Source organism: Lonchura striata, chromosome 14, assembly GCF_050655825.1.
Source record: "Lonchura striata isolate lonStrDom1 chromosome 14, ASM5065582v1, whole genome shotgun sequence".
NCBI classification, from domain to species: domain Eukaryota; kingdom Metazoa; phylum Chordata; class Aves; order Passeriformes; family Estrildidae; genus Lonchura; species Lonchura striata.
In genome coordinates this window covers 15,087,849-15,107,082 of record NC_140716.1, presented here as the reverse complement: position 1 = coordinate 15,107,082, position 19,234 = coordinate 15,087,849, and the positions used below count along the sequence as shown (strand labels likewise).

The following is a 19,234-nucleotide window of genomic DNA, read 5'->3' as shown; positions in this document are numbered from 1 at the left end:
CCCTGACACAGCTCCAGCCATTCCCTGGATCAGGTCCTTTCCCACTTGAATTAATGTGTCTGAACAACTTGGACTACAGCATGCACCAGCCATTTCACTTGTAACTGCTCTTACCAGAACTTGCTCAAAGCTCTCTAAAATTCATCAAAGTTACTAAGACATAAACTGCACTAAAATAAGAAAGAAGAAGCTAAAAAACGAATTCCAAGACCACAAAAAAGAGGCAACAAAGAACTGTAAACCACCTAAACTATAACCAATCACATATTCTGAAAAGTACATACAAAACACATAGACAAACAAAAACACCAATAAAAAATTCATAATCAGCTTATACAGAAGAGTTATAATATATAAATAAGTACTTAATGTAAACAAGAAACAGATTATACTTAATCATGCTAATTAGTTATTCAAGAATCCTAAATTTCCCCCACCCACTCAGTCACATCACACTGCAAACAGCTTAAGGACAACCATGCCTCATCCTCTGGGCATCCTTGTGAAACCACAAGTCCCACAGCTCCAGGTCTTCAACAGGAGCATTGGGGGCAGTTTTATCCTGAGGTTTTCCAATAAGTCCTGCTGAAGCTGAGCACTGGCAGCTGCCTGCTCCTGGCAGGTTGCCACACACCACTGCAGCTCCCAGGCTGTGCAGCTATTAATAGAGCCATTGGGAGCTTTAATTGCAGCTGGATTTAATGGGACGTGCCACTCAGAGATGATACTGGCTTCAGGCTGAAGACAGGCTTCTGGTGTGCCCAGAAGCAGCAGCAGGGAAAGGGCCAGAAAAACGAGCAGTTTTAGGGATCAGTGTGAGCTTCCCTCAATACTGATTTCCCTTGAAGGTCATGCCCAAGGGAAAACTCCTAAGGAACATGCTGCAGCCTTTCACCTCACAGCTCAGAGCACGTGTCTGGGTCTCTCTGCCCTGTAATAATAATGGTCTTTCATTGTTTTTGGGGATAGACCAAGCTGCCATGCAGGCCTGCAGCTCTGTACAAACTGGCAATACTCCTGACTTACCGTTTGCTGGCTTTTCAGGAGACCTCGAGCTCTCCTGCCTCACTTTGGGCCTCACAACAGGCTCCTCATTTCCCTCTGATTCCACCACAATGACTGAGGCATCTTTGTGCTCATTTGCCACCTTCCTGCTGCTGTCTGGTAGATCTGCTTCCTCCTCCCTGTCCGACTCAGAAGAAATACCTGGGGAGAAAAATCAGTGTGAATCATCCACATCCTTCAGGACCACTTCATGTGTGCCTGACCCCTTGACCTCTGGCAGTGTCATTCCCCTGCTCTGTGGAACAGCTCAGCTGTTATGATGGAGGGCAAAGCAGACAATTCCTATTAGGAATGACCAACAAGGTGTTTAGCACAGTTAGAGAGGCTGTGCCAGCAGCTCAGTACATGGAGGAGGGCAGAGGATAAAGGGATGCTGAACCCCAGCTAAACCCAGTTTAGGGGAAGGAATTGCAGACTGGTCTGTCAAGTCTGCCAGAAGGGATCCCAGGTAGGGATGGCTCCAAGGATGCTGCTGAACTAGGCAAGTTTTTCCCAAAATGAGGTTTGTTTTCCTCTTTCCTGCAAGCAGTTCATCTTACTTTGAAATCCTGCTGGGTGGACAGAGCTGATATCCAGGCACGGTGGGGAGGACAGCAGTGGAAGAGGCACTGTCTGCCGAGGAGTCTCAGAGACATCCTTGGGCATCTCAGAGCTGCTGTCTGGGAAAGGAAAAGGCTTGGTGTCACTTCCTTCACCCCATGCTCCTCTCATCCTTCTGGACAGTGACACCTCCAAGCTCAGCTTTCCAGCTTCCATAGAAACCACTTCTCTGTGTTTTAAGAAAGAGAAGGACAGAGAGAGAGGGACAATGAGGGAGAAAGAAGACAGAGCAGATGGAGGCAGAGAAGGACAGAAGGTAAAAGGTGAAAATCTACCAGAAAGCCCAGAGTGGCTCTGCTCAGAACATCTCCACCTAGGCAGACTGAGAGGTGCTGCCAGTTAATTTGAGATTGTCCTTCAAGGCTAATTAGCTGGTTTTCCCCCCACTACATGACTCCCTCAGGGAGGGAACCATCCCCCCAAATCCCTACCCTCTGGGAAAGCTGCTAGCACAACCCATGGGAAGAGGCAAACTCACCTGACCTCAGCACCAGGGTGGACGCGGGGGAACAAGCCCTGGGAAGGTGAGGAGACTGGAGTCACACAGGGATGGGGCAGGGAAAGGGGACACAGGCAGGCACTGCCAGCACCATTACCTGGCTGGGGATGACTTGACTGGAGGTGGAGCTAGGAAATCCCAGAGGAAGATGGCATCCCCAACGCTGATGACGTGCTCTTGGTTTGGGGTGAAGGCGACCTTGTGCACGGGCTCCGAGTGGCCGATGAACACCTGGGAGAGAGCACACCTCAAATCCCCATCACCATTTGTCTTGTCAGGATGGGGTTACTCCATTCCCTGTCCTGCCCAGCCAGGGTCTACAGGCCTCAGCAGAAGGTCCAGAAGAGGATCTATCACACCTACAGTTCTCACACTGGTGGGCTGCTCAACCTAGGGCCAACCTCCAACACACTCATTTGGGGAAGGAAGCAAAAGCTGAAGAGTCCAAAGTCTTATCCTGCCTCTGAAGCCTCGGGTGAACCATTTTCCTCTCCATTTTCTGTCTTTGTCCCTAACACAGAGCTGTCACCTATCTCTGTCCTTTGCAGAGGGTCTCACAGGGGTGCTCTGGCAGCCCCAGCTTGTGCCCACTGCCAGGCACTGCTACAGTGTGGGATTGGAGCTGCATTTCTCTGCTAGGCAAATGGGACTGAGGACACTGGGCCAGGCTCATACAGAGTCCATTTGCTTCTCTCTTCTCTGGAGGTTCAGCAATGCAGCACCACCCCCTTCCCTCCCGGGTGGGCAGTACCTGGAAGTTGACGTTGAAGCGCATCCGATAGTCCCACACTTTGATGACCTTGTCACCAGCAGTGAGCAGGTACTGGCCATCCTTGCTCAGTGCCAAGGAGGAACAGCTCAGCTTGTGCACAGGGGACACCTGAGGACAAGAAATGGCACCAGCAGCCTCAGTTGAGCTGGTTCATATCCTGATTTACATTTCAGCATGAGAAAAGTAGTGTGACAGTGTGGAAAACAAGGACAAGCTCGGCTCACCCTGAGCACGAGAATGCTGGGGCAGCTTCAGGCTTCCTACTTGTGTTTCTTTGAAGGCTGTGAGCTCCAGGGGGAGTTTTTCTCTCATTTAACCTCCCAGAGAGACAAGAAGTGCCCAGCCCCCACAGGAGACCTCATAGATGAATTTCAGTGTCCTACCTCTCGCACCAGCCGTCCGGTTTTTGCATCAAGCACAAGGATTTTATTGGAAGAAGTGGACACCAGGAGCTCGCCCTGAGGCACAGGACCAAAGCAGACCTTCACTGCAGAGTCCAAGATGGTGCTGTGCAGGTCCAGGATGCTGACGTCCACCCTCAGCAGCTGTGGGACAAAGAGCCACTGAACAACCACTGCAGGAGCCTTGGGATTGCTCCTGTGCTCCTAACATGAGGCTATGGAGCCCCCTGGACCCTTCCCTTCCCACTTAATGAGGGGCTGCAGGTCAAGAGACAGGTGAGAGCTCACAGCCTCCACAGCACTTCTCCAAATTATCTTTCTAGAGGGGAATGAAGGCAGAGGAGAAGAAACCTCAAATTTGTTATTTCTGTCTCACAGAAGGGAAAGCAGGGAGCTCATTGTCAGCCCCACGCCCTGATCCACCTCACCTATGGAGTTTCCAGGGGACAGCCCTGTCCCCAGGAGTGAGGGGACTCTGCTGGGTACCTCATCGAGTGAGCAGGCCTCCATCACTGTCACCACGTACTTGGAGGGCCCCACGAAGGCCAGCAGGCGACTGTCCCCACTGACCACCAGAGTGTCCACGCCACTCCCAGCATCCCGGGCCACCACATTGCCTGGGGGACACAGCAAGAGAGTGAGGAGCAGCAAAGCCCACTCTGATGGTGCTGCTGGGCAGCAGCTGCAGCTCCTCCTGCAGCCTGAGAAAAAAAGCAACCTGTACTGTAGGAGATGCTACAAATTTTATTTACACTCCCAGAGTGTGCAGTGAACCACCTCAAAACCAAGGTTGAGATGCACAGCTTGTTGCCTGAGTGAACACACAGCATTTTCAAGGAGAGTAGAACAAAGCCAAAGGAATAAAATCGATTTTAGGGCTAATTTTTTAGTGTTACAAGAGGCTGTGATGAAGAGTTCTGAGATCTGAGCTGCAGCCTGGGTGCCTGAACCCAGAGCAGAATGAGGTCAGTGCTGAACACCACCACACTGATATCAGTCCAGAGGGCAGAGAGACCCAGAGGTCTGAAAATCACAGAAATTACAGCAATTCTCTGTATTTATTCCATGACCATAATTCCACTGTTCTGTCCCTGGAACGTGACCAGGCAGCAAAGCAGCAAACACAGTTTCAGAGCAGAGTCACCAGAGTCCAGCTGCAGCACTGACACCAAATCTGGGTTGTTTTGGATGAATTCCCTGATTCCTCCAACCTCTGTTCCTTCTCCTGCACACTTTCTGGGGCAGGTTCCTCCTCTTTGTGCAATATTGCACAGTATAAAAATCGGAGTTCCCTTTCCCTGCCCAAGCTTGTGCTGTCACAACTCATTTCCAAAGTATACATTAAATGTGACACTAATTTTCCCAAACTGCCTTGCCCCTGCCCTGCCTCCAGCTCTCCACCAGCTCCTTTCACCAGCACAGAGCAGCTCTGCTGCAGGCAGGATTAGGGCAACAATCCACTTCAAACAAATTAAATTGCACATGTACAGAATGGAAAGCATCAGGGCTTGGGCATGAATAAATCTCTGTGACCCCAGCACATTCATGAAATCATCACACCAGCAGGATGAGAGGGTTTGAACCAGGACAGGCAGGGAAGTGCTGGCAGTCACTGAGGTTTGCTCACACAGAAGGTACAAACAACAATCACAGAATCATTAAGGTTGGGAAAGCACTCTAAGATTATCAAGTCCACTGAACCATGTCTCCAGGTGCCACATCCCCATGTCTTTTAAATCCTTCCAGTGCCAGTGCCTGACCACCCTTCCAATGAAGAATTTTTCCCATGATCAAATCTAAATCTCCCCTGGCACAGCTTGAGGCCCTTTCCCCTTGTCCTGTCCCTGTTCCCTGGAGCAGAGCCCAACCCCCCTTGGCTGTCCCCTCCTGTCAGGAGTTGTGCAGAGCCACAAGGTTCCCCCTGAGCCTCCTTTTCTCCAGGCTGAGCCCCTTCCCAGCTCTGTTCCCTTCCCTGGACCTCCTCCAGCCCCTCTGTGTCTGTCTTGTGAGGGACCCAGAACTGACCCCAGGACTAGAGGTGCCTCAGCAATGCCCAGTGCAGGGGGAAATGACAAAGCTCAGAAGGTTCACTGGGAAATATCACTCCAAGCAGGCTGAGTTTGGGTTGGCTCTGGGGTCAAGATGTCTCTACTAATATAGAAAAAGAAGAAAGGCAACCACAACCCCAGAGTCTTACCCACGACTCTCAGAACCTGGATTTTCCGTGCAGCAAGTTTGTACAGAGCCAGAGTTCCCTGCAAGCAGGAGCTGAACATGAAATTGCCATCTGGAGAGAAGGTCAGCCCGGTGACCGCGGTGCGGTGCTGCCTGAAAGAGGGCAGAAAACGTGGAAAAGGGAAAAGGGAATCACAGACAGAGGGAACAGTGGTGATGATGAGTGTAACACAATGAAGAACCCAAGAGGATAAATTAACCAGGAACAGAGCAGGACCCTGCTGTGCTCACCCTGTATCAGCCCAGGACACCCAACACTGTGACTTGTTGGAAAACCGAGCAGCAAGTGCAGGCTCCAGCCTGGATGGAACCTGCTCCTCCTCCCTTTGAGCATCCTCCAAATCCCACAGAGGCTCACAAGGGTTCCCCGCCCAGCTGCTCTCTAGGACAAGCTCCTTCCTACTGCTGTCCACTGGGAAGCCCTCATGGCTTTCACAGCTTGGGCTTTCACCACCCAGAGCTGTGGGATCTGCCCCAGACCCACCCAGCTGGGACCTGAGGCTTGTGGAGCTCCGCGAGTGTCACTGTGGCTCTGTCTCATCACCAGCACACCTGGTTAGACCCCGTGTAGCTCTCAGTCCACTCACTTGTGCTCCAGCAGGAGGTCAGAGGCAGCCAGGCTGAAGGTCCTCACTACCCCGCTGTCAAAGCCACAGGCCAGCATCTTCCAGAAGGGGTGGAAGGCCACAGTACAAGGAGTTTCCTCTGCAGCTGAAAAGTCATACAGCTGCAGGGAAGAGACACCACAGGCATGAAACTGGAGAAGACTGGAGCTGCAGCTGGACCCAACAACTGATCAGCCTCACATCTCCACCATGACCATGTCCCTGCTCCTGCCTGGATGGATCCAAAGCCCACTGAAGTCCTGGGTCTTTGGGCACTCAAATAAAGCCCTTGGGTGTTATGGCTTGTGCTAAAAAGCAATCTTCAAAAGATGGAGGAAAAGGAAATAGTTTTGCCTAACAATACTTCAGAACTCTGTACTTCTAAAGGGTCTCTTGCCCACGGTACCCCTCAGGCTTCAGGGAGGGCTCCTGAACTGAGGGGCTTTGATAGATGCAGCAAACAGACCAGGAAGACTCTCAACAAACACGAGACACCACCTGCCTCTTGTGTCACCCACCTGCTGCCTGGAGGCGAGGTCCCACACTCGGATGGTGCTGTCCTGGGACACTGTTGCTATCTGCTTCCACTTGCCCTCCACCGAGAAGCCCAGCACGGAGCCCTCGTGGGAGCGCATCAGCGTGCTGTAGTCCCGGGCCTGCACATCCAGGTAGCCCAGAGCCCCAGCAGCTGTTGTGGACAGGACTTTGTGGCTGTCTGGGCTGATGCAGACAGAACTCACGGAAGCCTCATGCTCTGGGAAAGACACAGGAGTCAACAAATCCACTGGGGAAGGAGCAGCTGGAACACAGCTACAGACCCGCATTTAGGAAAGCAATGCCCACGGGAATGAGCAGCCCACCACCTGAAGACTGAACATTTGCAGGTGTGAGTTGTGACAGATTACAGAGATTAGTCTCTGCCCTTCCTAAGGTCCCTGGGCTCTGCTGTAATGGTGAGTGTGTTTCAAAAACAATCAAGAACTGCTCCACTTCTCCCCTAATTTTTCATGGACAGATGAGCTATGGCAAGAAGGGGACAAAAATCAAGATGGAAAGTCTGTTCTCTCCCAGGAGATCCTGCCTTTTTCCTATGAGTTACAAGAATAAACACGAATAATTGCCACTGAAGACTTCCAAGGCAGTCAGCCCTGGAGGCAGCACACGTAACACAGCCCTGACTCATGAGGATTGCTGTGGGAGCTGTGGCAGTGGAGCTCTGGATCTGCAGCAGGAGATGGGGAGCTCAGAAGCACCACTGCCACCTCTACTCACCTGCCTCTAGGACAGCAGCTGAGAAGTCCAGTAGCCACAGCCTCATGTAGCCATCCTCTGATCCCGTGGCACAGAAGGTCAAGGACATGCTGATACTGTTTATAGCAATTCCAGGGCCTGGAAACCCAAAATAACTCCTTATACAGGTGAAACAAGAAAACTCAACCTGAGAGGGGGCCCACCCAAGAGCTGAGTCTGGTAGTCCCCCCACAGCCAGCTGGAGCCTGAGGAGGATGCAGGAACCCCACAGTGACTTGCAGAACAGGCTGAAGGGTCTCAGCCAGCCCTTCTCAGGGCTCCAAACTCCTCTTTACCATTGTGAAACTCTTGCCAGGCACAGAAGATTCCTACCCCTGCCATATTTTTGCCTCAAACAGGATCCTGTAGCAAAAGATATCCTAGATAACTGCCTGAGGTACAAACCCTTTCACTGCCCTGTCCCAAAGCCTCTCTGCAAAAGGGAGATACAGATCCACAAACTGGGAGATTTTGATTAATAGAATCATTAAGGCTGAAAACCCTCATTGAGTCCAACAATTATCCCCCCACCAGCCCATGTCCCCAGGTGCCCATCCACAGGCTTTTTGAACGTTTCCAGGGATAGAATGGGCAGCTCGTTCCAATGCCTATCACACTTTCAGTCAAGAAATTTTCTCCAATATCCAACCTAAATTCAGGTATAAAGGCCATAAGTCAGAGCCAGCACTGAGACCAGGAGGCACCAAGGACTTTGCTTCATCTCCTCTTGGGCCCCTTCTTGCCCATGAAGTGAGAACTGTTACATGCCTCTCAAAGGCCACATTATAGATTAATTAGCTCAATTTGCCAAAGCAAACTATCAAACTATGCACTAAGTTTTAAGATATCAGAGCAATCACACTTGAAAGTGAATTCTTCCTGCTGTTCAAGTAAATGGAAGAGCTGAAACTTCGTCTACTTAATGTAGAGCAACAAAGATTCCCCAAACACTCTACACCAGCTGAATAATGAAAAAATCCCCAAATTCATCTTTTTTGTTAATCTTAGTTCTTTTTCCATCTCTCCATTAAGCCTCCCATCAGCAAATGAAGACCTTGTCTCATGTTTCTAAAAGTAGTGTTTCTCTGAAAGTGCAATCAGCATTTAAAATGCTAAAATCTTTCTTAAAACGATACTTTGCTGTACTAAGGAAGATTATTTGCAGTCCTTAAGAGGCAAATAGCAATGATCTAATCAACCCCAAAATAATCCTTCAGCAGTAGGTAAAGAGCTGGTTGGCCTGAGCAGATTTCTGACCCCGATGGTGGTGGAGGTGGTCACTGGCTGGTTTTACCCTCTCCCTGCCTTCTCCTGCTCCCACCTGAGCTGCTCCCTGCCTGCTCCTGCCTGTCCCCCTGGGGCTGTGCAGGCAGCAGGCGCCGTGCACTCCTCACACAGATGTTCTTGTAGTCCACCTCCAGCACGTGGCCACTCCTGCTGCACACAAAGCTGTAAAAAAAACCAGGAGAGTTGCTTTTAGTAAAAAACCACTTTGGTTTACCTTGTTTGTGTAAAGCAATCCTGGCTCCCATGTAATATAAGAGGTCAACAAGGTGTTCAAGTGTTCAACACACCTCCAAAGAAGTCAGAGCTTCCTATTTAGTTTTCTGAGCCTTTGAAATAGAAATTAGTAAAAGAGCTAAAAGCTTGCCATGAACTCCAGAAAGAAGCCTACCTCTGCCACAGGCTGGCTGAGCTGACAGCTCTGCCTTTGTGGGACAACACAGGGTGGCAACAAAGGTCTGGCTTTGATGATTAAAATAAGCAACAAAGTGTGTGTCTGTATGCAAGAGGATGTGTACTAGGCTCCTCCCGCTGACCCAGGAATCCAACAGAGAGCTTCAGGTGGGAAAAGAGTCACTAAATATGGCACAACAGCAGCATGGCAAGAGCAAAGAGGAAGAGAGTCACTAAATATGGCACAAGAGCAGCATGGCAAGAGCAAAGAGGCTGTTCTGTGAGCAGCCAAACCCCTTTCGGGAGGTGACACGTGCTGAGTGGGGAGAACCTCTCCCAGCTCCAGAAGGCAGCTGAGTTTTGAGGAGAGCCCCAGCAAAGCGCCGTGACGGGGGGAAGGTGAATGCTGCGAGGGACGGGGGACAGTGACGGGCCCTTACAGCGCACGGTCCTCCGGCTCCGGCGCGGGCCCCGCCTCGAAGGCCAGGTCGGTGAACTCCAGGGAGTGGTACTCGCCCAGGCTGACGGGACACGAGCGCAGGGCTCCGCTCCGCACGCGCCACAGCCTGATGTTGTCCCGGCCACACGACACCAGCCTGTCCCGGGAGACACGGCCTGAGCACCAGGGCAGGCTCCCCAGGCCCCTGGGGGAAGGGTGGTGTCCCAGGGGACACTGACAGCACAGACTGAGAGCAGCAACAGCAACCACCACAATCCCCCCCAGCCATGCCAGAGTTATCAAATAAAATATTTATTTTGGTTTGGGGTGAAGAGACCTTAAAGCTCATCTTATTCCACCCTCTGCCATGGACAGCAACACCTTCCACTGTCCCAGGTTGTTCCAAGCCTCATCCAGCCTGGCCTTGGGCACTGCCAGGGACCCAGGGGCAGCCACAGCTGCTCTGGGCACCCTGTGCCAGGGCCTGCCCACCCTCCCAGGGAACAATTCCTTCCCAATATATAAGAATCAATACTATCAATTTCTTTTCCTGGCACACTACCTGGTGTCATCAAAGAAAGCAATCTTCATGGCCTGGATATCCACATCTGTGTGTGCTTTGGCCAGCACAGTCACGCCTCCACCACGGGTCACCTGAGCAGTGTTCCACACCACCACCATCTGAAGCAAGAAAATATGATGGGAAAGCTGCTCAAAACCTTGGCAGCAGAAGAGCTTTTCATCCCACAGCTGCTCCAGAGCTGGGCACAAAGTATTGATAACAGAGCTGGAGCAGGGAAATAAAACCCATTGCACAGAGGGTTTAGGACAGTCCAACAGCGTTGCAAAGCTTCATGGCAATATCCTTGTCTGCAATCCATAATTAGAGGTTCTAAATCCCAGGGCTGCCTGGCAACAGGGCTCAGACTTGAAAAAAAAAACCCACAGAGCAGTGGGAACTCTGCCTGACGGGATATAGGAGCTGTCCCAGGGCTGAGGGAGCAGGAGGCAGCACGTGTCCACTGCTCAGTACAGGTCTGTGTGCCCTCAGTGCCCATCACCAGGGCCAAGAGTCAAACCCTCTGCACAAAGCAAAGGGGCAGATGCCTGCAGAAATGCAGGAGGATGCTCTGCATTCCAGAACAGCATTAAAAGCAAACCCAGCATCACTTCGGAGGCTGGGATGGGCTGAGGCATCACCCTGGGAGAGGTACTCCCCCCAGCACCCCCATTCTCCCACCCTGCTTCCACCCACTGATCCACCTCCCCAGCTCCCACACGGATCACAGAACAGTGCCACGTGCTGGGAAAAACACAGAGCACTGTGTGGTTTTTCCTTCACTTAGTGATGGCACAGCTAATTGCTGATGGTCGTCACTAAAGGATAAAAAACAGTTCCACTGACAAAACAAAACCCCCAGTCCCATGGAACAAGTTTATTTTTGACTGCTACACGTGGGATCTGCGTCATCCCCAGCTACAAAGCTGGGCGGCAGCTCCAGTGCCAGGCATCCCTTCCCACAGCGATGCCTGGAGCTGGAAGGTTTCACCTCGTATCTTGCCCTAAATGCTATTAAAATAAAGATATAATCCCATCACCCTGCCTGGGTCCTGGCTGGGACCACACCAGGGACAGAACAGCCCCATAGCACAACCCCAGCAGGTCTCTCCAGCTGCTTCCAAAAGGATTTGTTCACTTGCAGCTGAGGAACATCCACAAGCATCAGGCAGAGGGAAAGTATTCTCTGGCAGCTAAGGAGAAAGGGATGCCCCCCGAGTACATGTCTAGGAAAGCTGAGAGCAGAAGTTTGCCTGGAAAATAACTACAGAATCTGGAAGAACAGCTCTCTCAGGGAAATCTCCCTGCCCCAGTGCCAGCTCTCACCATTTTGCTGTGCACATCCCTCCCGACACCACACAGAACAGCTCCACTGTGGGAAAAGCTGCAAGAAGAGAGACTTGGTAAAAAACAGCTCCTTGTACCCTGGGTTCATCCTCACAGGGCATAAAAGGGGACAAATAGCGGGGATGGGGAGACAGCAAGACCTGAGGCTCAGCACAGAGCTGGCAGCAGGTTCGGTGACAAATACAGCCAGCTGTAACCCATGCCTGGCTTTTCAGGCAGGAACAGCAGGGAAAAGCTGCTGTGCTGCAGTGCTGAGCACACCCCTGCACGCACTGCCACCCACCTGAGGCACAGCAGGGACTGCAGGTAGGTTTTGAAGAGGCAGAGGCAGGCTCCCGTGGGGAAGTCCCAGAGGCGGCCCAGGCTGCGGGGCCCGGCCTGCGCCGAGGCCAGCACGGTGCCGCTCCCGCCCAGCGCCAGCGCCGCCACCTGCGGGGAGCACGGCCAGCCAGGAGCCCAGGAGAGCCCCAGGCTGCAGGGCAGAGCTGCATCAGGGCCTGCAGGGGCTACTCACCTTGTCCGTGTGGCCAAGGAAGAACCTCTGCTCGCCAGTCTTGAGGAGCAGGGTGACGATGACAGCGTGGCAGGGGTACACCACGGCTGTGCTGTCCTGTGTCCACAGAGCCTGCAGCACCAAGAGAGGGGGGACACGGCTCCAGAACTGCCCCACAACCCAGGCACAGAGCTCTTCCCAGCCCTGGAAGTGCCCAGGGTCGGGCTGGATGGGCTGTGGAACAACCTGGGCTAGTGGGAGGTGTCCCTGACCATGGCAGGGGTACACCACGGCCGTGCTGTCCTGTGTCCACAGAGCCTGCAGCACCAAGAGAGGGGGGACACGGCTCCAGAACTGCCCCACAGCCCAGGCACAGAGCTCTTCCCAGCCCTGGAAGTGCCCAGGGTCGGGCTGGATGGGCTGTGGAACAACCTGGGCTAGTGGGAGGTGTCCCTGACCATGGCAGGGGTACACCACGGCCGTGCTGTCCTGTGTCCACAGAGCCTGCAGCACCAAGAGAGGGGGGACACGGCTCCAGAACTGCCCCACAGCCCAGGCACAGAGCTCTTCCCAGCCCTGGAAGTGCCCATGGTCGGGCTGGATGGGCTGTGGAACAACCTGGGCTAGTGGGAGGTGTCCCTGCCCATGGCAGGGGATGGAATGGGATGGGCATTAAGGTCCCTTCCCTACTATTGAACAGCAGATACAAGGAAAATGACATTGCTGGCATGTGGGACTCAGATTCAGTCAAAGAAAGAAACTGAGAGTTTCTAGCCAGGCAGGTGCCTGGGAAAGAGCTGAAGAAGAATGTAAATAATTCTTTATCTCTCTTGTTTTTCACATTGTTTATAGTTAAGTTCTATCACTGTGTGTCAAGCACTCTGCACCAATGGTGGTGGGTTGTTTTCACTTCAGAACCAATGGATTTGATCCTTACGAAGCTCTGTATAAAAGAGCAGTGTATTTTGAATAAATTGGAGTTTTACTTTCACAGCCTTCTGAGTCAAGTCTATCCATTCCTGTCCTGCCTGGACAGCGACACTGGCAGAGCCTTGAACTGACTAAACCAACCCTTCCTTTACCCTAACACAGATCACAAGCAAGGCCCAGTGTGCCACAGAAACAACCCAAAACACAGCCCTTCCTTTCCAGCATCCAACAAAGCAGCACCAGTTTTAATGTATCAAAAAGAAGTGAAATGTAGTGAAGGGTCTGGAGCACAAGTCTGATGAGAAGCAGCTGGGGGGCCTCCACAATTCCCTGACAAGGAGGGAACAGCCAGGTGAGGATCAGGCTCTGCTCCCAGGGAAGAACGGCCTCAAGTTTTGCCAGGGGAGGTTTAGATTGGATATTGGGAAAACTTCTTCACAGAATGGCTGGTCAGGCACTGGCACAGCTGCCCAGGGCAGTGGTGAAGCCACCATCCCTGCAGGGATTTAAAAGACACTTGAGGACATGGGTCAGTGGAAGGCCTGGGATTCCTGGGAAAACCAGTTGGCATGGATGTCCTTAGAGGGCTTTTCCATCCTATGATTCTGTTTAATGGGCCCCATCATTTTTAATTCATCATCCTAACAGCAGAGCAGTTGCCACAGATGCACAGGCCCACCCACTTTGGGATCATTTTCCACATCAGGCAGTGCCACACTCAGCTGCATTTCAACCTCCAAAACATCCATATCCCGGCCACACAAAGACAGATCAACTCCCCAGATCACCCAAGCCACTGACCCATTTGGTGCTGCAGCCTCCAAAGCCAATAATTGTTCTCAGCTTCAGGATGGGATCTGGTACAAGCCCCTGGAAAACAAAACCAGACAGAACCATCACGCTTAGAGCCAGGCTAGGGTCCACCCTCCATGGGGCACCCCAGCCCCAGGGCTTGGCTCTCTGAAGCACAGAGGCAGCTTTGGGTTTCTCCTGTCAGAGGGGATAACTTGAAAGCATTTAACCTGGCAGAGTCAAAGCTGGCAGCAGGAGGAGCTGGGGTTTCTGAGTTAAGCAGCTATCCCGCCCCAGGGATGCCCTGGGGCCACTGTGAGAATCCCAGACTGATTGGGGTTGGAAGGGACCTTAAAGTCCATCCACCTCCACCCCCTGGCCACAGACAGGGACACCTTCCACTAGCCCAGGTTGCTCCAAGCCCTGTCCAACCTGGCCTTGGACACTGCCAGGGCTGTCCTGCAGGCTGGGGCTCACCTGTGGGATGGCATAAGGGCCAGAGCCCTTCCTGTACACACCTGGCAAACCTGTGGCTCAAGGTCAGCACTTTTGAACACAGGGTCCCTCTGTCAAGGCAAGTAGAATGCTAGTGGGAAGAACTGCTCCTCTGCATCTCTTGGACTGTGAGTTTAACTGAAACTCCAGCGTGAACCTTGTGTTCCCTCTCTCCCTTCATCATAAATAAAGGGAAATACTCCAAAGAAATACCCCAAAGCCCCCCTGTGACCCTCCAGAACTTCACACACCTCCTCCAAGCCAGGGACAGCTCGGGTTGTCTGTCCCCTCCTCCGATGAGCATAGACATGGATGCCTCCATCACCGAGTGGCAGTGGCTGCCCCGTGTCCCCTGCACTGTGCAGCCTCTGCTTCTCCTCCAGCACAGGGTCTCCAGCAGGAACAGCTCCCAGAGGCCCTGGGACTGCCAGGTGAACCTCAGGGATGCTCTTCGTGATCGCAGGACATCGATGTGGCACCTGAGAATGAGGAAAGCCTCAGACAGAGCTCAGTTCTCCTCCCAGTGCCCTCCACCTGCCCAGGGGCACAGACAGGGAGACAGCCATGTCTGTCCTGAGGGCTCTGCATAGCAACACAAACAAAGAGGAAAAAATGTGGAGGCAGAGCAGCCCTGTGGTTACCTAGCTTGGCCAGGTTGTTAACCAGCTCTCTCCTTACACCCCCAGCATTGTCTGTGCACAGTTCATCTCCTCCTGACAGCCAACCAGAGCCTTGTCCAAATGGAGCTCTGGCAGGTTTAGACCACTGCCCTGGGGAGACTGGTCAGTGCCCAACCACCCTCTGAAGGATGAACTTTTATCTAATATCCATTAAAACCTGCCCTGACACAGCTCCAGCCATTCCCTGGGTCCTATCCCTGTCACAAAGAGCAGAGATCAGAGCTGCCCCTTGGGAGGAACTGCAGCCCCTGACAAAAGCTGACCTCAGCCTCTTTTTCTCCCTCTGATTAAAGCAAGTGACTGCTGCACCTCTTACTCTTCCCCTCTAGACCCTTCACCACCTCCACAGCCATCCTTTGGACACTCTCTAATACGAGAGGCTGTGCTCCTCAGCTCTCCCTCTCCACAGCATGAGGATGGCTTCCCCCAGTCCCTCTCCCAACACCCACCACCACACTGGTAAGCCAGTCTGGACACCAGCTCTCACATCACCCCCAGTGCAGAAGGGGAAACCAAGCTGAGAGCAGCTGCCTGCAGCCCCAGCAGTGCCAGCTCCACAAACTGCTCTGCTCCTGAGGGCACTGCTCACATTCCCTCCTCTCCAGACTTCACTGCCTTATCTATAATTTGAAGACACACCGATCTGCTGCCTCCACAGAGACAGGGAAGATGGATGTCTGGAGATTCCAAGGTACTTAGCACATCCTGTCTCTGTGCTGTACCACACTGAACCCCTAGGCAGTGACTGCAGGGCTGTGGTCACCAGACCATGCCTGGAACAGCTGCCAGTGACAACAAGCAGCTTCTACATCTTAATTTAAGACACAGATGCAGGGAAATGCTCCATGGGAAGGAGGAAGGAAGGAGCTGCAGCCTCCTCCACAGTGCACTTACAGCTTTGGGACTGCTTGTCTGCTGGATGAGGGACAGGTCACAGACTGCTCTGGAGAGTGTCACCGGCTGGGTCAGTGGGCAGCTGGGCTCCTCTAGCACTTGGTCACCTGGGCAACACAAGGAGCAGGTCAAGCTCTTCTGGAAACGCAGGGCACCCATCTGGGGTGGCACAGCCTTGGCTGCTGTTCCCAGCATTCCCACCTGCCACAGGATGTGGAAAGTTCTTCTGGATGGAGTAGTGCAGCAGCTTAGCCCCGTCAGATGGGAACCTGAGCAGAACCAGAGGAAGGCACTGTGTCACTGGGGTATTGCATTGGCACCTCAGCCTGGCACTCTTTGTTCTCTCCTGTAGATCCCTTCCCTTGTGCCTCATGGTCCTCCAAACACAGGGGTACCAAAGGCAATGACACAAGGGTGTCTTTGTTACCAGCACCTAAATGCTGGAGGTGGGGGAACCAAAACCCAGGCCCAGGTTCACCTGGATCTGTATCCTTAAGTGGCACTGCCCATCCTGCCCCTCCCAGGGGTGCAGGAAGGCCTGGGAGCTGCAGTGGGACCGGAGCAGCCATACCTGATGTAGTCATAGAGGTCGTGCCACTTCTCCCCCTTGGGCACAGGAAAGGCCAGTTCCCGGGGCATGGGAGCCACCCCACGGCAGGACAGGTCACCCAGGCGGGCCCTGGTGAACGTCACACCTGGCAGGACAGGGACACACACGCACAGTGAGCTCTCCAAGCCCAGGGAGCTGCCTGAAATCCCACTCCCTCAGCGACACGGGCACACACCACTTCCCACCAGAGAAACAAAGAGCACAAAACTGAGGTTTGCAACAAACCCACCTTGCACAGCTGTATTCCTGTAACTCTCAACCTCCAAGAAGAGCCCAGAGCATAAACCCTTGGATTTCAGTTATAAACCCCCAGGCTCAAGATTCATGTCATGTCTGTTCACCGATTCGGCAGTTTCACAAGATTTATCTTAAGGCTCATTGCCCATTTTCTTATTTCCTCCATGAATTTTTAAATTTAGGAAAGTGAAACAGAAAAGGTTTCAAGAAAGATACAATATGTTTCAGGAATTTCAAAGCAGCCCCTATAACTTCTTCCTCACTGGTGCTTCCCAGCAGGCCAGCCAGTTCAGACAGAATTCCAGCACGAAAAAGGAAAGAGAGAAAACAAAGGATTTGACCAAAGTCCCTCTGCCACACTGAGCAGGTGGATAAAAAAAGCAGGTTGGAGATTTTTGACACAAAAAAAGCACAGACACTTCCAGCAGATGAAAGCACAAGTCTTGCAGAAGTGAGGCTTGATGACACCTTTCATTTTTACTCCTGAAAAAGTTTCTAACCTTAGAAAGATATTTAACTCTGCTCTTTTCATTCACTTTTACAGCTAGAAAATGAGAGGATGCTTTCCTCCAGAGTTTGGAAAGCTGTATTTCATTCCAGATTTCCTTCCAGTGCCTAAAGGGGCTCCAAGAGAGGTGGGGAGGGACTTTGGACAAGGGATGGAGGGACAGGACAAGGGAAAATGGCTTCAAGCTACCAGATGACAGCATTAGATGGGATATTGGGAAAGAATTGTTCCCTGGGAGGGTGGGGAGGCCCTGGCACAGGGTGCCCAGAGCAGCTGTGGCTGCCCCTGGATCCCTGGCAGTGCCCAAGGCCAGGTTGGATGGGGCTTGGAGCAGCCTGGGACAGTGGAAGGTGTCCCTGCCTGTGTGGAAACCTAACATTGTACCAAGTATTTTACCCTTTCTGTTCCCATCACAGAGCTGCAAACTCAGCTTTGAACCCCCATGGGCTCCACTCAGGCTGGGCTGGCGTCTCAGGAGGAAGCAGAGGCCAGCCCAAGCTCCTGGCTCCTCACCTGGCTCGAAGAGCAGGTCGCTGGTGCAGAGGTTCTTCACGAGCAGGTTGCAGCAGAGTTTGACCCCTCTGAGGTGGCTGTGCCTGCGGCTCAGGTACAGGGCCAGGATGGAGGGCAGGTCCAGCACCAGGCACGTCCAGCGCACGTCAGCCGGGGCTGCTCCGGGGACACCTGGGGAGGAGAGGTGGGAAAAGGGATGGTGGCAAAGAGGCTACAGACATGGACCTTGCTGGACAGGAGACACAAGGGTCACAGGGCTCAGTATGAAGTATCTGCCAGGCAAGAGTTCCACCAGGCCTGTGCCAAGTGGGAGATGGGAAAACATCTGTAGGCTCAAGGGTGGGGAAGGACAGAGAGGCATCCTACCACCTCCATGCTTGGCCTGACACTGCACCTCACTGTTTGGGAGAACAGGGATAGGGGACAGCCCAACCAGGAGCCACAGCTCTGACCTGGCTGCAGAGGGGTTCCTGCTCAGGCCCACCACTGTTATCATAAAATCCTGAAATGGTTTGGGTTGGGAGAGACAACCTTTAAACCCATTTCATTCCATGCCCCTACCATAGGCAGGGACACCTTCCACTAGCCCAGGTTGCTTCACATCCCATCCAACCTGGCCTTGGACAATCCCAGGGATGAGGCAGCCACAGCTTCTCTTCAAACACATCAAGCCAACTTGAGAACACAATTTACTTTCTAACAGTTAGTTTTGGTGGTGGTGTGCCAGTCCAGCCCCAGCTCCTCACCCCGCTGGGCCATGCCCTCGCTGGCTGCCCCGCAGACGAAGGGGAACTGCAGCCAGGTGGCAGTGGATTTGAATTCCCTGAAGAGGTTGGAGAAGGAGATTCGAACCACCTGGTTTTCCTGGGAAGAGACACACACACACACACGGAGCTTTAGTCACCCTGGTGGCTTTGGCTGGGAAGTGCTGCAGAGAAGGCATGTGGCCCTGCCTTCTGTCCCCTCCACATCCCCTGGCTCCAGTAGAGATGCCACCAGGATGGAAATCATCACCAGTCTGGAGTGACCCAGTAGCAGCAAAGAGCAGCCACACCCTGCAGGCCCCAAGCCCACCAGTGCCATCCCCAGTCCTTCAATCAGCCACGATGGCAGTTTAAGAGGCCACCCCGTGTCACGGACCTCAGTGGCAACATCCAGGTGCACGAGGAAGTGCTTGTGGGGCAGGGGCCTGAAGAGCAGGTAGAGGTAGCGCCCTGTCAGCCCCAGGGACTGTGTCCCTGCCCGTGGCAGCTGCAGGTAGCTGCTGGCTGGGTTGGAACCTCGGATCCGGTAGATTGTTCCCTTCATCCTTGTGTCCTTTGGAAACCAGGGAAAGATGGGGGGTGGGTGAGCACTGCCCACCCTTAGCCAGTGCCCCCCACCCCACGGTGGCCCCGTTACCGTGAGGGCGGTCACGTCCCCCTCCTTGGCAGAGCGCTTCCACTCCTCCACACGGAAGTGCTTGAAGATGTTCAGGTAGGGACGCTGCCAGGCTGCCAGCACCAGGATCATCGGGGGGCGGGGGGATGGATCCCCAGCCTGGACACCCCCCCATTGCCCCCTGTATGCCCCGAGGTCCCCTGTGCCATTAGC

The 19,234-nt window shown here is 53.1% G+C and overlaps 1 protein-coding gene across 5 annotated transcripts in view; it reads right to left on the bottom strand.

Moving 5' to 3' along the window:
* Positions 1–19,234, bottom strand: part of WDR90 (WD repeat domain 90) — a 32,742-nt gene that overhangs the window by 12,592 nt on the left and 916 nt on the right. For 4 of the 5 annotated variants that reach the window (XR_014958548.1, XM_085592502.1, XM_085592504.1 and 1 more), the window contains exons 1-26: positions 19,043–19,176; positions 18,782–18,958; positions 18,388–18,505; positions 17,642–17,812; positions 16,345–16,468; positions 15,975–16,042; positions 15,774–15,880; positions 14,451–14,678; positions 13,714–13,782; positions 12,004–12,114; positions 11,773–11,918; positions 11,469–11,526; positions 10,146–10,264; positions 9,585–9,740; positions 8,789–8,916; positions 7,450–7,566; positions 6,696–6,931; positions 6,160–6,299; positions 5,535–5,665; positions 3,824–3,954; positions 3,320–3,481; positions 2,916–3,044; positions 2,262–2,395; positions 2,144–2,181; positions 1,605–1,724; positions 1,027–1,206 (exon numbers count right to left, since the gene is read on the bottom strand). Coding sequence is in view for 4 of the 5 variants with exons in the window: in XM_085592502.1 (XP_085448628.1) it covers positions 1,027–1,206; positions 1,605–1,724; positions 2,144–2,181; positions 2,262–2,395; positions 2,916–3,044; positions 3,320–3,481; positions 3,824–3,954; positions 5,535–5,665; positions 6,160–6,299; positions 6,696–6,931; positions 7,450–7,566; positions 8,789–8,916; positions 9,585–9,740; positions 10,146–10,264; positions 11,469–11,526; positions 11,773–11,918; positions 12,004–12,114; positions 13,714–13,782; positions 14,451–14,678; positions 15,774–15,880; positions 15,975–16,042; positions 16,345–16,468; positions 17,642–17,812; positions 18,388–18,505; positions 18,782–18,958; positions 19,043–19,153 (3,409 nt within the window). In the remaining variant the exon portion in view is untranslated. Of the gene's footprint in view, positions 1–1,026; positions 1,207–1,604; positions 1,725–2,143; positions 2,182–2,261; positions 2,396–2,915; positions 3,045–3,319; positions 3,482–3,823; positions 3,955–5,534; positions 5,666–6,159; positions 6,300–6,695; positions 6,932–7,449; positions 7,567–8,788; positions 8,917–9,584; positions 9,741–10,145; positions 10,265–11,468; positions 11,527–11,772; positions 11,919–12,003; positions 12,115–13,713; positions 13,783–14,450; positions 14,679–15,773; positions 15,881–15,974; positions 16,043–16,344; positions 16,469–17,641; positions 17,813–18,387; positions 18,506–18,781; positions 18,959–19,042; positions 19,177–19,234 lie in introns of those variants that run through there. The other variant, XM_085592503.1, reaches the window with a different exon arrangement.